This window comes from Pteropus medius, unplaced genomic scaffold (assembly GCF_902729225.1).
Source record: "Pteropus medius unplaced genomic scaffold, Ma_sr-lr_union100, whole genome shotgun sequence".
NCBI lineage: Eukaryota > Metazoa > Chordata > Mammalia > Chiroptera > Pteropodidae > Pteropus > Pteropus medius.
The window spans coordinates 28,617-41,894 of NW_024343805.1; the positions used below are offsets into that span (position 1 = coordinate 28,617).

The 13,278-nt window shown below is 38.7% G+C and overlaps 1 protein-coding gene across 1 annotated transcript; it reads right to left on the reverse strand.

Annotated features, from left to right (window-relative positions):
* Positions 1-4,557: 4,557 nt before the first annotated feature.
* Positions 4,558-5,499, reverse strand: LOC120607025 (olfactory receptor 18). Its single transcript, XM_039868637.1, has one exon. It carries the CDS (start codon positions 5,386-5,388, stop codon positions 4,558-4,560), a length of 831 nt encoding a protein of 276 aa, XP_039724571.1. The 5' UTR covers positions 5,389-5,499.
* Between the last annotated feature and the right edge of the window lie 7,779 nt (positions 5,500-13,278).

Genomic DNA, 13,278 nt, shown 5'->3' on the forward strand with positions numbered 1-13,278 from the left:
TTAACAAAATCAAATAAGTTTCAAGTGTATCATTCAATAGAAAGTTATATTTCTTGCTTTGTGTGTTCGCCAATCAGAGTTAGATTTCCCTTCATCGCCAAAGGTTTTCCCCCTTTTCGTCATATTTAAATGTACTAGATTCTATTAAATATGAAAATGATAGGTTTCTTAGAAAATCTGTGACATAGATACATACAAGCACTGTTCTATCTTCTGTCCAGGCCTATGAGTCATTTTTGGAAGAAGTGACAGTCCAGGAAGGAAAGCACTGTGTGGAAGTCATGTTGCCTGTGCTCTGCTTCTGAGATCCTAGGAAGAGTCTATTCAGTATTTAACGGAGATTGCTTTTGTTCTCTGCCAAGCAAAGTATATGCTCTGCGGGTTCAGAAAGGAATTAGACTCAGTTGTCTCCCTCCAGGCATTCAGAACCTACCCTTGTAAGGACAAAATAACTGAAACTTTCCACATTGGTGCCCTCTCATCTGTTCTTCCCAACACTCCTGTTTGTCATGATGGTGAAAAAACAATACTCCTGACGATCCCTTCTCCATCCTCCATCTCCACAATCCTCAGTGGTCTATTCTAGTTCTGTTGGAGTGTGACCAATGTCCCTGTCCTGCCTGGCAAGCGATGATGACTCAAGCTCCTTCCCCAGGTGTGGCAGTGAAGAGGAGTTAGTGGTGGGCCTCCTGATGCAGTGATTCTTAAGGGAGAGGACTCAGATGTGAGGCCCACTGGACTAAAATGGGAAACCTGAAGAACTGGAGAAACAACCCAATTATCTCTTCCTGCATGGCCTTAGGAGCTCAATGCACAGAGCTCACAATTAGCCAAATCGGTCCATGCTATCCCAAGCTCTGAGGACTTGCTGTTATTAATAGAAGACGAAAAATTAAAGGGAATGTACTTTCAAAATTCCTGGCCCTTCCTCTCCTCAGGAGGAAGCTCATCTACATTCCTCATGTCCGCTTTCAAGTTGCAGGGATTTTATAAGCTCAGATATATATTTTTTTTCAATTAAAAAAAACAATGTTTAACTTGTATGTTTGCAAATTCCCTGAATTCATTATTCCATGTAGGGATAATTGTGTTTTCTACACCAAGAATATGCTATAATTTCTAAGTTCTTATTTAAGGTTGTTATGTCTTAGGAGAATTTCCTATTTTTCCCTATAGTCCTGTTTTGGGATTTTCAAATTTTATGTGTTAAAGATATATGATTTTTGTCATTTTGAATGACAGCTAAAGTTCTAATTTTTCCTGTAGAATTTATGTATATTGTTACAGTAGACCATCTATTTTGACATGTCAAATTGACTATTTTCTTAAATCCTATAGGGGGTTTCGCCGAAGTCTGTACTCTAAATGTAGGACTGTAGTCATCTCACGTCTTGACTAGAAGAGACTCCAGTTCAAAGTTCACTCACGTGGCTTTGGCAGGAATCAGTTCCTCATTTGCAGTTGGCCATAGGAATCCCTCAGCATCTTACCACCTGAGCTTCTCCATTTGGCAGCTGACAACATCATCACAGCTCTCTTCTAACAGAGTGAGGCAGTGAGAGAGTAGAAGAGGGCTGATAGCCGAAAGCCTGACTCTATTTACACATTGATGTCAGACTGACATCCCGATATTTTTGAAATTATTTTAATATCAAATTTATTGAGGTGACATTGGTTAATAAAATCACATAGGTTCAAGTGTACAATTCAATAATATGTCGTACATATATTGCATTGTGTGTTCATCACCCAAAGTTAAATTTTCTTCTGTCACTATATATTTCACCCCCTTTACCTTTTGCTACCTCCTCCTGTCTCCCCTTTCCCTCTGGTAACCACTATGCTGTTGTCTATGTCTATGAGTTTTTGTTTGTTGTCTTGTTTATTCGTTGCTTTCAGTCTTATATCCCACATATAAGTGAAATCAGATTGTTCTAAAATTCTCTGACTTATTTCACTTAACACGATAATCTCAAGATCCTGCGTGGTATATCAGTAAGGTCTACCTGGATATTGCCCAATATTTTTTGACATTTTATTCATTGCATGTAAGTTACAAGGCCCAATCCACATGGACGTGGGTATATACAAAGGCATGTAGACAGGAGGCAAGGGATATTGAAAACATCTTAGAAGATGTCCACAGCAAAGGCCTCAATCTCCATCAATAATTTGGACTCTAGGCACAAAAGGCACTAGAGATGTCTCTCTGCTTTCCTGCATAGTCCCCGAACATTCTCACATCACCACCTTCTCAAAATAAGAAAGTCTTTATTAGAAAAGAACTGGCACATGGAAGAACGTGCTCTGTTTAGGTATTTGTGCAGACCCCACAATGCTGTTTCTGACCACATCATGAAAAGGAAGTCTCCATGGTTTCTCTTATATCAATGGAGTCCTTTCATCTTTGCCAAGAGAAGCCACAGCCATTTCGGAATTAATTCAGCAAGTGACTCTAGAGTCTTCTGAATTCTGCTCAACTAGTAAGAGCTTATCTCACTCCATTCTTATATTTTCTTTATAATCTTTGTATTTTAACTCTTGAAGTCTTTTTTTAAGTGCAGTTCTGGGTTATGTGGTAAAACACAGTGGGATGTATGGGAATCGCGGATTCAACAACATCTGTGTTTAGTCTCTACAGTCTTCTTGAGTCAGATTTCAATGTATGAGGAACTCAGAGACTGGTTTCTCAATAACTGATATGAAGAAAAAATGACCACTTACCCAGTTAAATCGGATATGGGAATATTATGATAATTATGTGTATGTACATAAATGGCAGGGAAAATTTATTAAGGAGCCCAAATGACCACATGGCAGGAGTATAGAGAAGAATTGAAAAAGAAGGTATGAGTGTGAGAAATTTTAGACTGCTTGGGCACAAGGAAAACCTAATATTAAACTGAGCCAGATACTAGGTTCATTGTGAGTGAAGTTGGTACGTGATATAGCTTAGTGGTAAAAGGCAGAATAGATTAAATGAGTTATAAGACAGCTTTTCAGAAATCCCAGACAGCTACCTCAGAAACTACATGTAGCATCTCTAGGAAAGATATATACATAGGTATCTGGGTTTGTAGGCGAAGAGAGAAGGAGGCCAAAGAAGCATGGTTACAACTTAGAATCCTAATGGAGTGGTTAGTAGTGAAAGGAAAGATTACCTTTTTGCTGAGGACGTGGTTCTTTACTACCCCTGAGTAAAGAAAATGAAGATAGGGTTAAATTTATTCATAATGACTTGGGTGACTTGACGATCTACAGGGACAGTTAGAATCACACAGCCATGGGAAATATCATACCACTACTTTAAAAATCAGTTGTACACCCTTGATCCAGACATAGCATTACAATCCCCTTCTTATCCTGAGCTCACTTTGCATTCTTCCAATTTATTCCCCATTTTATGATTTACCAGTCAGGGTTCAATGAAGAAAAGAAACCTCACTAGTTAATTAATGAAGATAATTTCATATAGGTGTGGATAAATGGATTTTGAAAGATAGAAGGCATGAAAAAAAAAACCACAGTAACACAGTGTCATAACTGCAGTAAACATTGATAAACCTATAGTCTAAGGAGTAAGGGAAAAGTTAGAGTGTATGCCCTTTACTGGCCCTTATTGGAAGAACCTAAAGAGAAACCAAGTGGAAAATCAGAGCAGCAGTTTAAATTCCCAGCACCCACCACAACATCACAACTTACAGTATAAAAGGGTAAGTTTGCAGCAGAAAACAATAGCTTAATATCCAGCACAGAGGGATGGCTGCAGAGTGTGGATTGAGAAGGTATGTGGGGAAAAAATGTATTAGCAGGAATATGAGGATAAAAACTGCATTGACTGTGACTAATGCAAACTCTTTTGTATCTTCTCCTTTATGAGCTCTGATCACTTTCAGATCTTTAGATAGACAGAAAAGAACCCAAGACATATAAGTCATCTTTGAATAAAAGGTCTGACAAATTCAATATTCCTCATCTTGTCTGCATATTAGACCCACCTGGGGTGCTGTTAAATGCGTTCGTAATATTTCCACTCTCTGGTCCAATGAAATCGTAACCTCTAGTGACGGGACTCAGACATGAAGAATTTTAAAGCTTATCAGATGCTTTGAGTAGGAAGCCTAGATGGAGGACCAGTGACACACATTCTCTCACAAAATCTGAATCAATAGATTTAAACAAAGCCAAAGTTTTAGGGAAAATAGGCATGGATGGTGAAAATAATTGGGAATCATATATAGCTATGTATTCAAAAGAGAGTTGTCAATATCTACAGGATGCCTGGGTCATCGGAGACAAATACATAAGATTTCATAGTTGTAATTCAACTCAATTGTGCAGCGATTTTGACATACATAGGATCACAGAATAGTCCCTTAATCCCATCAAATATGTGCCAGAATAAGCAACTTTCTGATGTAATAGTTCAAAAGGAATGAAAACCATGAGATACAACAATTGTGTGCCCAAAGAGGCATATTTACCAATTCCAGATGTTTGGTTTTGCAGTAATTTCTAATCTAATGACCACAGTATGGGGAGAAGTGAGTATTGAGACTAGGGTGTTCTGTTAAGGAGACTCTGCAGGGCTTTCTTGATGTCCCTGTTCCTCAGACTGTAGATGAAGGGATTCAACATGGGGGTGACCATGGCATACACCACTGAGGCCACTGTACCTTCCTTCAAAGAAAGTGAGACAGTTGAACTGAGGTACACCCCAAGGCCTGTTCCATAAAATAAGCAAACAACTGACAGGTGAGAACCACAGGTGACGAAGGCTTTATACCTCCCACCTGATGATGGGACTCTCAGAATGGAGGAAACAATTTTATAGTAAGAGAAAATGATCCCAGAGAGTGGAACTCCACCAAAGATGACACCAATAACATAGATTAATAAGTTATTGGTGGAGGTATCATTACAGGCCAGCTTGAGGAGTTGAGCAGGGTCACAGAAGAAATGAGGAATCTCCACATTTGTGCAAAAGGAAAGTTGTGACATCAACAAGCAGTGCAGCTGAGAGTTCAAAAGGCTGATCAAAAAGGACACTAGAACCAGCAGGCTGCAGAGGCGGGAGTTCATGATGACCAGGTATTGCAGGGGGTAACAGATAGCTATAAACCGGTCATAGGCCATCACAGTGAGAAGTGCATTGTCCAGACATCCAAAAAGAATAAAAAAAGACAATTGAATCAGGCATCTGGCATAGGAGATGACTCTGCTGTGAGTTTGGATGTCTAAAATCATCTTGGGGATGGTGGTAGAAGTAAAACCAATGTCAGCCACGGAGAGAATGGAGAGGAAGAAGTACATAGGGGTGTGGAGGTGGGAGTCAGAGCTGACAGCCAGGATGATGAGCAGATTCCCCAGGATGGTGACCAGGTACATGGACAGGAAGAGCCCCAAAATTAGAGGCTGCAGTTCTGGATCATCTGAGAGTCCCAGGAGGAGAAATTTTAATACACCTGTTATATTCTGTGGGTCCACAAAGCACAGACACCTTTTGGAAAATAAACAAGGGTTGTATAAAGGAAACAAGCATACAAGTATCCATCAGTGAGTCTATATTTTGGATTTAAGCAATTCATATATAAAGTATTCATACTCGAAGACCATACTCCTTTAGTAGTATTTCTCGGTTATGACAAACATTCTTCTGAGAACCTTTTTCACATTGGATTTGCTCCATTAACTTATTACTACATGCACACTTTGGAAAAAAAATGAGCTAGAGAAATTAGAGGAGCAAGGTTATTTAGAGAACTAAAACTCCATAAACTTATTAACTTCTCAGTCTCCTCTTGTGAAGGAAAGCAAAGAAGTGAGAAATATCTTTGTCCCATAATAAAACAAAAAGTTCTTTATTAGTTTCTTTAATTATAGACACTAATGAGCTATCATCGTATTTTATTTTCTCCAAATGCAGTGCAATTAATTCTCTTGATTTGGACTATTTATATACATACTATAAGAGTTATGTAATAAATTGTCTGATTGCATTGTTGTGTGTGTGTGATATTAGACTATTAACAATTTTTAAACCACACCTCTCCCTCTTCCCGTTTTGCCCAACATCTGGACTACCTGATAAGAAAGTCGGAGTTCTCCAGTTATAAAATACAAAAGCCATGGGCATGTAATGTACAGTGTGGTAACTATAACTAATAATATTATATTTCATATTTGAAAGTTACTAAGACACTAGATCTTAAAAGTTCTTATTATGATAAAAAATTTGTAACTGTACAGTGACAGATCTTATCTAGACTTGTGATGATCATTTTGTAATATAATCAAATATAAATCATTATGTCATATACCTGAAAGTACTATAATGTTATATGTCGATTATATTTCAATTTTTGAAAAGGGTGGCTCCTTCTTCTTTTGGTGACAGTGAGAGTTTCCAACCTCGCATATGTATGAACTCTCACTCTGAATCCACAATCTAACTACAATAAAAAAAAAAGCCACTTTCCTTGACCTCTCATGTCATTGCAGACTAGCTTAGATGGGCTGCTAGACTTCCTCCAGACAGAGAGACATCCATATGAGGATAAAACTTTTTATACCCTCTTGAATGTGTAGCATTTTTAGCCTCAATATTCAAGCCAAATTTGGGGTGAGAGCCCAAATTTGGGGCGGGAGAAGGAAAGGGAAGAGAGAGGATGGGAGTTGACAAGAGAGGAGAGAAAGAAACACAGCTACTATGTGTCATGCCGAGGTCTGCACTCCTCAGCACAGAGAGCTCCCAGGACTTTTAATTATGTCTGCTGTTGCTATTACCCATGTCTTTGTCTCGACAAAGATCTGGATCCTCAGGGTTTTAGAATTGTACTCATGACACTTCGGTGATACAGCAAAGGGCTTAAAACCATTTAAGCACAAGGTACCTAAAACCTACAAAGCAACCGTCATCATGGAGGAGGTCTCTCACCCTGAAGATCCTGATTTGAGGTTCTCTGGAGGAAGAAATCTATAAATATGACCAGGATAGAGAAAAGTGCCCTTGAAGTATATCTAGTGATAAAATAAAAAATAAAGAAAGTAGAAGGCAGAAAGAAAGGAGAGAGAGAGAGACAGAGAGAGAGAGAGAGACAGAGACAGAGAGAAACCTGGGTATGGAAAGGGAACAAAAACTGAAACAGAGCTGTACAATTTGACCCAGCTAGAACTCCAGAATGTAATGAAAGAATTTAGAGAAAAAAAGAGGCACTAATTGGCTTTTGTATCTCTTCAACATAGGTTCTGAATTAACGTTAACTTCAGCTGAAATGCATCAATTGGCAAAATTTCATATCCTCAACCAATACCATGTCTCAAATGACAGAAATAACTAGGAATCCCACTACATTCTAACAAGGTACCTTAAAATCTTAGGAAGTTCTCAAACATAAAAATAAAGGACGTCTATACCTCACCTTTATCATTGCGGACTATTGCTTTGTCTAAATTCTCTTTTGCAATAGCACCTATTGCCCTCAAAAATCCACTATTGGCCATGGACACTCTGACTAAATTATAATTAAACTGAGTCTTTGGCCCTGCAGCACAATTTACAATAGCCAACATATGGAAGCGACCTAAATGCCCATCCACAGACGATTGGATAAAGAAATTATGGTTCATGTGTACAATGGAATATCACACAGCCATTAAAGAAAATGAAATCCTACCATTCACAATGACATGGATGGACCTAGAGGTTATTATGCTGAGTGAAATAAGACAGAGAAAGACGAATACCATATGATTTCACTTATATGCGGAATCTAAGGAACAAAAAGAACAAACTAATCAAAAGCAAACTCACAAATATAGAAGACAATCTGCTGATGGCCAGAGGGAAGGAGTTTGAGGGGCTGAGAAAAAGGGGTGAAGGGTTAAAGAAGTAGAAATTAGTAGTTAATAGATGGTCATGATGATGGAGAGCACGGCAGAGTGAATGCAGTTAGCGTTAATACATTGCCTAGGTGGAGAGTCAGAGGAGAGAAATAGCAAGTAGGAGGATCATTTTATAAACTATATGAATGTCCAACCAATGTATGGTATACTTGAAATGCATAAAATAAAATTTCAAAGTTCAAAGATCAAAAATTAAAAAAATATTTACCCCTGTATGGAGAAAAACTGCCCAGTTTTTTTTTCTTTTTTAATCTCCTTAATGTCTCATTTACTTTAAATAGAACACTTCACTTCTGACATTCTGGTTATCAAATGATGGGAGTAGGATCCCTCACGTCAAGCAATTCTCCATGACAACAGCTAAGTGTCCTACGAGTTAACTCAATTCTGACACAATCTACCTGGAATGTAAGATCCCAGAGGTTAAGGGCTCAGTCCCACAAAACCACTTTCTCCCTCACTTCAGATACCACCTGTAAGGACCCCTGGTTACCTACAACTTTGGGCCAGCTTGGCTACAATTCAGAGGTTCCCACGACCCCCTCATCTGGTTCAAGTAGTCACTCTGGAAAGAGCACTTGGAATGAAATGACAGAATCTCATTTATGTCTTTAGCCACACAGACATCCCTGGAAGGGATGAAAGCCCAGGCGAGAAATCCTTCAGTGTGTGGCAGCCATATGGACTACACTGTGTCCCTGTAAACTAACGAATGGTAAATCAATGTTTAAGAGAGTTTACATGTGTATTTGTGTTTGTTTTGCTTTGTTTTGATTGCATGTTCTGCACCAACCATAGTGTAGGTATTGGGGCTTCACTGAGACTCAGCACTGTCTAAACGAGAAAAATAACTGGCATGATACAAATAACTAGCTACAGATCTTGCACCAGTTTACATGCACTTGTTATTTTTTGTTGTTGTTGTTGTTGTTTGTTTGTTGGCTTTTGGTAGTTTTGGGATGATATGGCATTTAATTACTTGTATAGATTTGTATAATCACTACCACAACAGTCAAGACACAGAACTATGCCATCACTACATGGAAGTTCCTCATGCTGCCCCTTTATTGTTACTGCCTCCCTCCCCACACCTACCCCCTGGCAACTACTTATGTGTTCTTTATCCCTGTAATTTTGTCATTTGAGAATGTTATGTAAATGCAATCATACAGTAGTAGAAATTGGCTTTTCTCACTCAGCATAAAGTTTTTAAGATTTAGCCAAGTTATTGGGTGTATCAATGGTTTATTCCTTCTTATTGCTGAATAGTATTCCAGCAATAAGAAGGAATAATTGTATGGTATAAATGTACCAAATTGTCTTTAGCTCTTCACTTGTTGAAGGACACTTGGTTTATTTTCCATTTTGGGCTATACAAATAAAAGTTGCTAAGGAAAAAAAAGGAAGAAAGAAAAAATGAGACTAAGTCACTTCCCTGCAGGCATTCTGCCTGCAGTGACCTGGAAAGGGAAGGTTAAATAGGTTTGTTGGTTTTTTGGTTCATTTCAATTTTTAACATTTTATTCAACCCATTACTCCAAGAATATTTTAATTTCACACAAAATTGAGATTTTTTTGCATTTTTTTCTTGTACATCTTCAACTATCTGGTATTTTATGCTGACAGCACATCTCAATTTGGACTAGCCACGTATCAAGGGCTCGATAGTAACACAAAGCTAAATTGTATGGGAAGACATTGTCCTGCACCCTGCATCCTGTGAATAGAATCTCACTGCTCAGATATACACCCGACTTCATCTTTTATGCACAAGGACATGGTTTAAATTAAATAAGAATATAGTGCCCCTATCCTCAACTGTAAAATAACAATAGTGTGTACACCCCAATATGGGAATATCACACAGATGAAAATTAAGGCTATATAGGACATAGCTCTGAGCCTGAGACAAGGAAACCCTCAATAAAGTTTTGTGATATTATGGTTACTCTCCTTATCTCCATCATGATCACAATCCCAGCATTTGTGATATTTTCGGAATCCATTTCCTGCTCAGGTGTGGGCAATGACTTCGGAAGCTAGAAATGGAAGTGGCAAAGAGGAGAATTCTAAATGAGAATTCTGAAATCCACAACAGAACAAAAAATAACATAAACTTCATAGGCCTCTGAGTTTAAACTTTACATATTGATGCTTCCTGTCTGGCCATCTCAGTTTTCCTGGTGTCTTGATAGTAAGGAAAGAAGTTTCTCCATAATACCTCCTCCAAAGACCATCGTCCTTGGCACTTACTGGTCTGTGTTGTGTCTCTGCTGGGCCATGACCTAGTTTAGGTCCACTGCCTTCTCCTGCCTGGTGAATGATGAGGGCTGAGGCTCTGTCCTCAGGACTGGGAGGAAGACACTCAGGCATGGATCGCCTGATGCAGATGACAAGTCTGAGAGGAAAAGATTGAGACAGGCAGCCTGAAGGGCTGGTGGCACTGGCTAATTATTTACTCTTGAGTGGCCTCAAGAAATCAATTCACAGAGCTCATAATTAGCAAAATTGGCCGATGTTCTCCCAGTCTCTGAGGACCTCCGAACATTGACAGAAGAGGAAAAGGGGAAAAGTGAACGGGCATAGAAGGCTGTGGGACCTTTTTCTCAGGAGAAAGCTCAGCTGTACACTTCGCTTCTGACGTCCAGTTTCAAGGATCTTAACGTAAAATGCAGACTCTTTTTCTTTTCAATCTATGACTTTTTGACTTAGATATCTGCAAATCCATTTATTATTATGTAAATTAGGGAAACTTAGGTCTTCTTTAACAAAAATCTGAAATGATTCCCATTTTCTCATTTAATAAAATATTTATGACTCTAAAAGAAACTTTCATTTTCCCCTTAAGGCTATTTTGTCGTCCGTTTGTTTGTTTGTTTGTTTGTTTGTTTGTTTGTTTTGCCTCTAAGCACCACAGGAGTGCAAAGATGTCTCTCTGCTTCCCAACATATTCCACAACCAAGAAGTTCTGATTTTTCCTTCTCATTGATATATGTTGGTATTTTAGAAAACTATGGACTTTTATGCACTTATTTATAACTTCCTACTACTCGTAAATAAACCAGAGTAATAACAAGCACACTCAAGGTATCTGCTAGGGCTGCAGTCTTCTCAAAGTTCCACTGGGAAGAGACCTGTATCCAAGTCCACTCATTTTGGAAAGATGGAGTTCCCGTAGGCTCTTGAACAGAGAGGCCTTCCGCAGGTCTCTGTCACAGGGAAGATCACACATGGCTGCTGGCTCCCATTAAGACAAACAGATAGGTGACAGAAAAACAATTGACATCTCATTAGTTTTGCCATGTGTTGGTTGGAAGCGAGTCAGTGGGCCCAGTACACACTCAAGAGGATGGGTCAAGATATAGGAAATGGAGGCGACTGGGTAAGTATTGGAATTTGACCACCACACAGGCCTCTCCCAATCTCAGGACATTTGCCTCTAAGCACCACAGGACTGCAAAGATGTCTCTCTGCTTCCCAACATAGTCCACAACCAAGATGCTCTCAGTAAAACTTCCTTGCAGATAAACTGGCTTATGAGTAGAAATTGCCTCTGATTTGGTGTCTCTGTGGACCCCAGCATGTTTCTTCGGGACATGTAGTCAAAAAAAGCCAGCGTGGTTTCTTTTCCATCACCAGAGTCTCTCCATTGATATCACACACATCTGCAACCATTCTGTGCCCAAATTCAACAAATATCCCAAGTGGCTTCTGATTTCTGCTCATTAAGAAGAGCTTGTCCTATTTCAGGATGTATTTTCGGTAGCTTACTTTGTGTTCACCAATCCTAAAGTTTAAATCATTGTGCTTGAGGCTGTTTGTAGTTTCTCAGATTTTTTCAGTTGATAAAGTGAGCTCATATGGGGATGACAGTATCTTGCAACCTGATACATCCTAGCCATGCTGTTATCCTGGCTCATAGGAGTTTGGATGAGGAATTTAACAACTGGTTTGTCGTTAACTGATATGAAGGAAGTGTAACAAAACCAAGATGGTGAGTCGCAGGTGCCAGCCTCTATTTTCCCTCAAAGTTCAACGATTAGATGGCCACTCGTGAGCAAAAACAACCCTGGGAGAGCTCAGCAGTCCTTTTAGGAAGCTTCAGCAATGCACTGGAACAAAACACTTGAGAGTTGCCAAACAAAGGAAAGAAAGAACGACTTCAGACATCATTCCACCACACAGGCCAGCACTACTTAGCACCAGGAGGGAATTTCCCAGCTAGAGAAAGTTGTTACCCTCATAGGAAAAGGGAGAGTAGAGTGTGCAAGCAGCTTCCCCAGCCTTTTAGTAAGGCACAGGAAGGACCTGTTTCTGCTTCACCCAACCCAGAAGATGGCAAGGCTTAGACTTAAACACACAGCTAAACACAAGGAACAGGAGCAGGGACTACCGGTATCAGCCACAATAGGACATAGGACTGAATTCAATATAGACACAGACACCAATGGTACACAGTCAAAAGCCTAGAAATAAACCCCTGTATATAAGATCTTCTCATACAATATATAGGGAGACGATATTGGTTAGATAGATACATACATGACAGATAGATCGATAACATTTGTTTAATCTAGTCTGTCAACAGATACTTTGATTGTTTTCATATCTTTGTGAAGAATACTACAATGAACATGAAAGAGCGGATACCTCTTTGAGATACAGACTTCATTTTCTTCATATATATACCCAGAAGTGGGATTTCTGGACATATGGTAGTTCCATTTTTCATTTTACATTTTGAATTAAATTGACTGCGGTGATTTGCTTACTAAAATTATGTAGGTTTCAAGCGTACAATTCAATAATACATCATTTCTATATTGCATTGTGTGTTCACTACCTAAAGTAAAATCGTCCATCACCATTTAGTTGATCTCCTTTATTCTTATCTACCTCTCCTCTTCTCCCCCTTTCTTTCTGCTAACCACTAACTGCTCTCTGTGTCCATGAGTTTTTGTTTGTTTTGTTTATTTGTTGCTTTCGATTTTATATCCCACATATGAGTGAAATCGAATGGTTCTCAACTTTTTCTGTCTGACTTATTTCGCTTAGTATGATACTGTCAAGATCTGCCCATGTTGTTGCAAATGGCAGTATTTCATCTTTTCTTATGGATGAGTAATATTCCACTGTATATATGTACCACATCTTCAATTTGTTTTAATAATATCTTGTAGTTTCAGAATATAGGTTTTTAACATCTCTTGTTAAGTTGATTCCTAGATATTGTATTCTTTTTGTTTCACTTGCAAAAATAATTGATCTTTTTTTATCATTTATTTCCTGAAATTTCATCATTAGTGTATAGCAATGCAATGGATTTCTGTACATTGATTTTGAATCCTGCAAATTTACTGTATTTGTGTATTG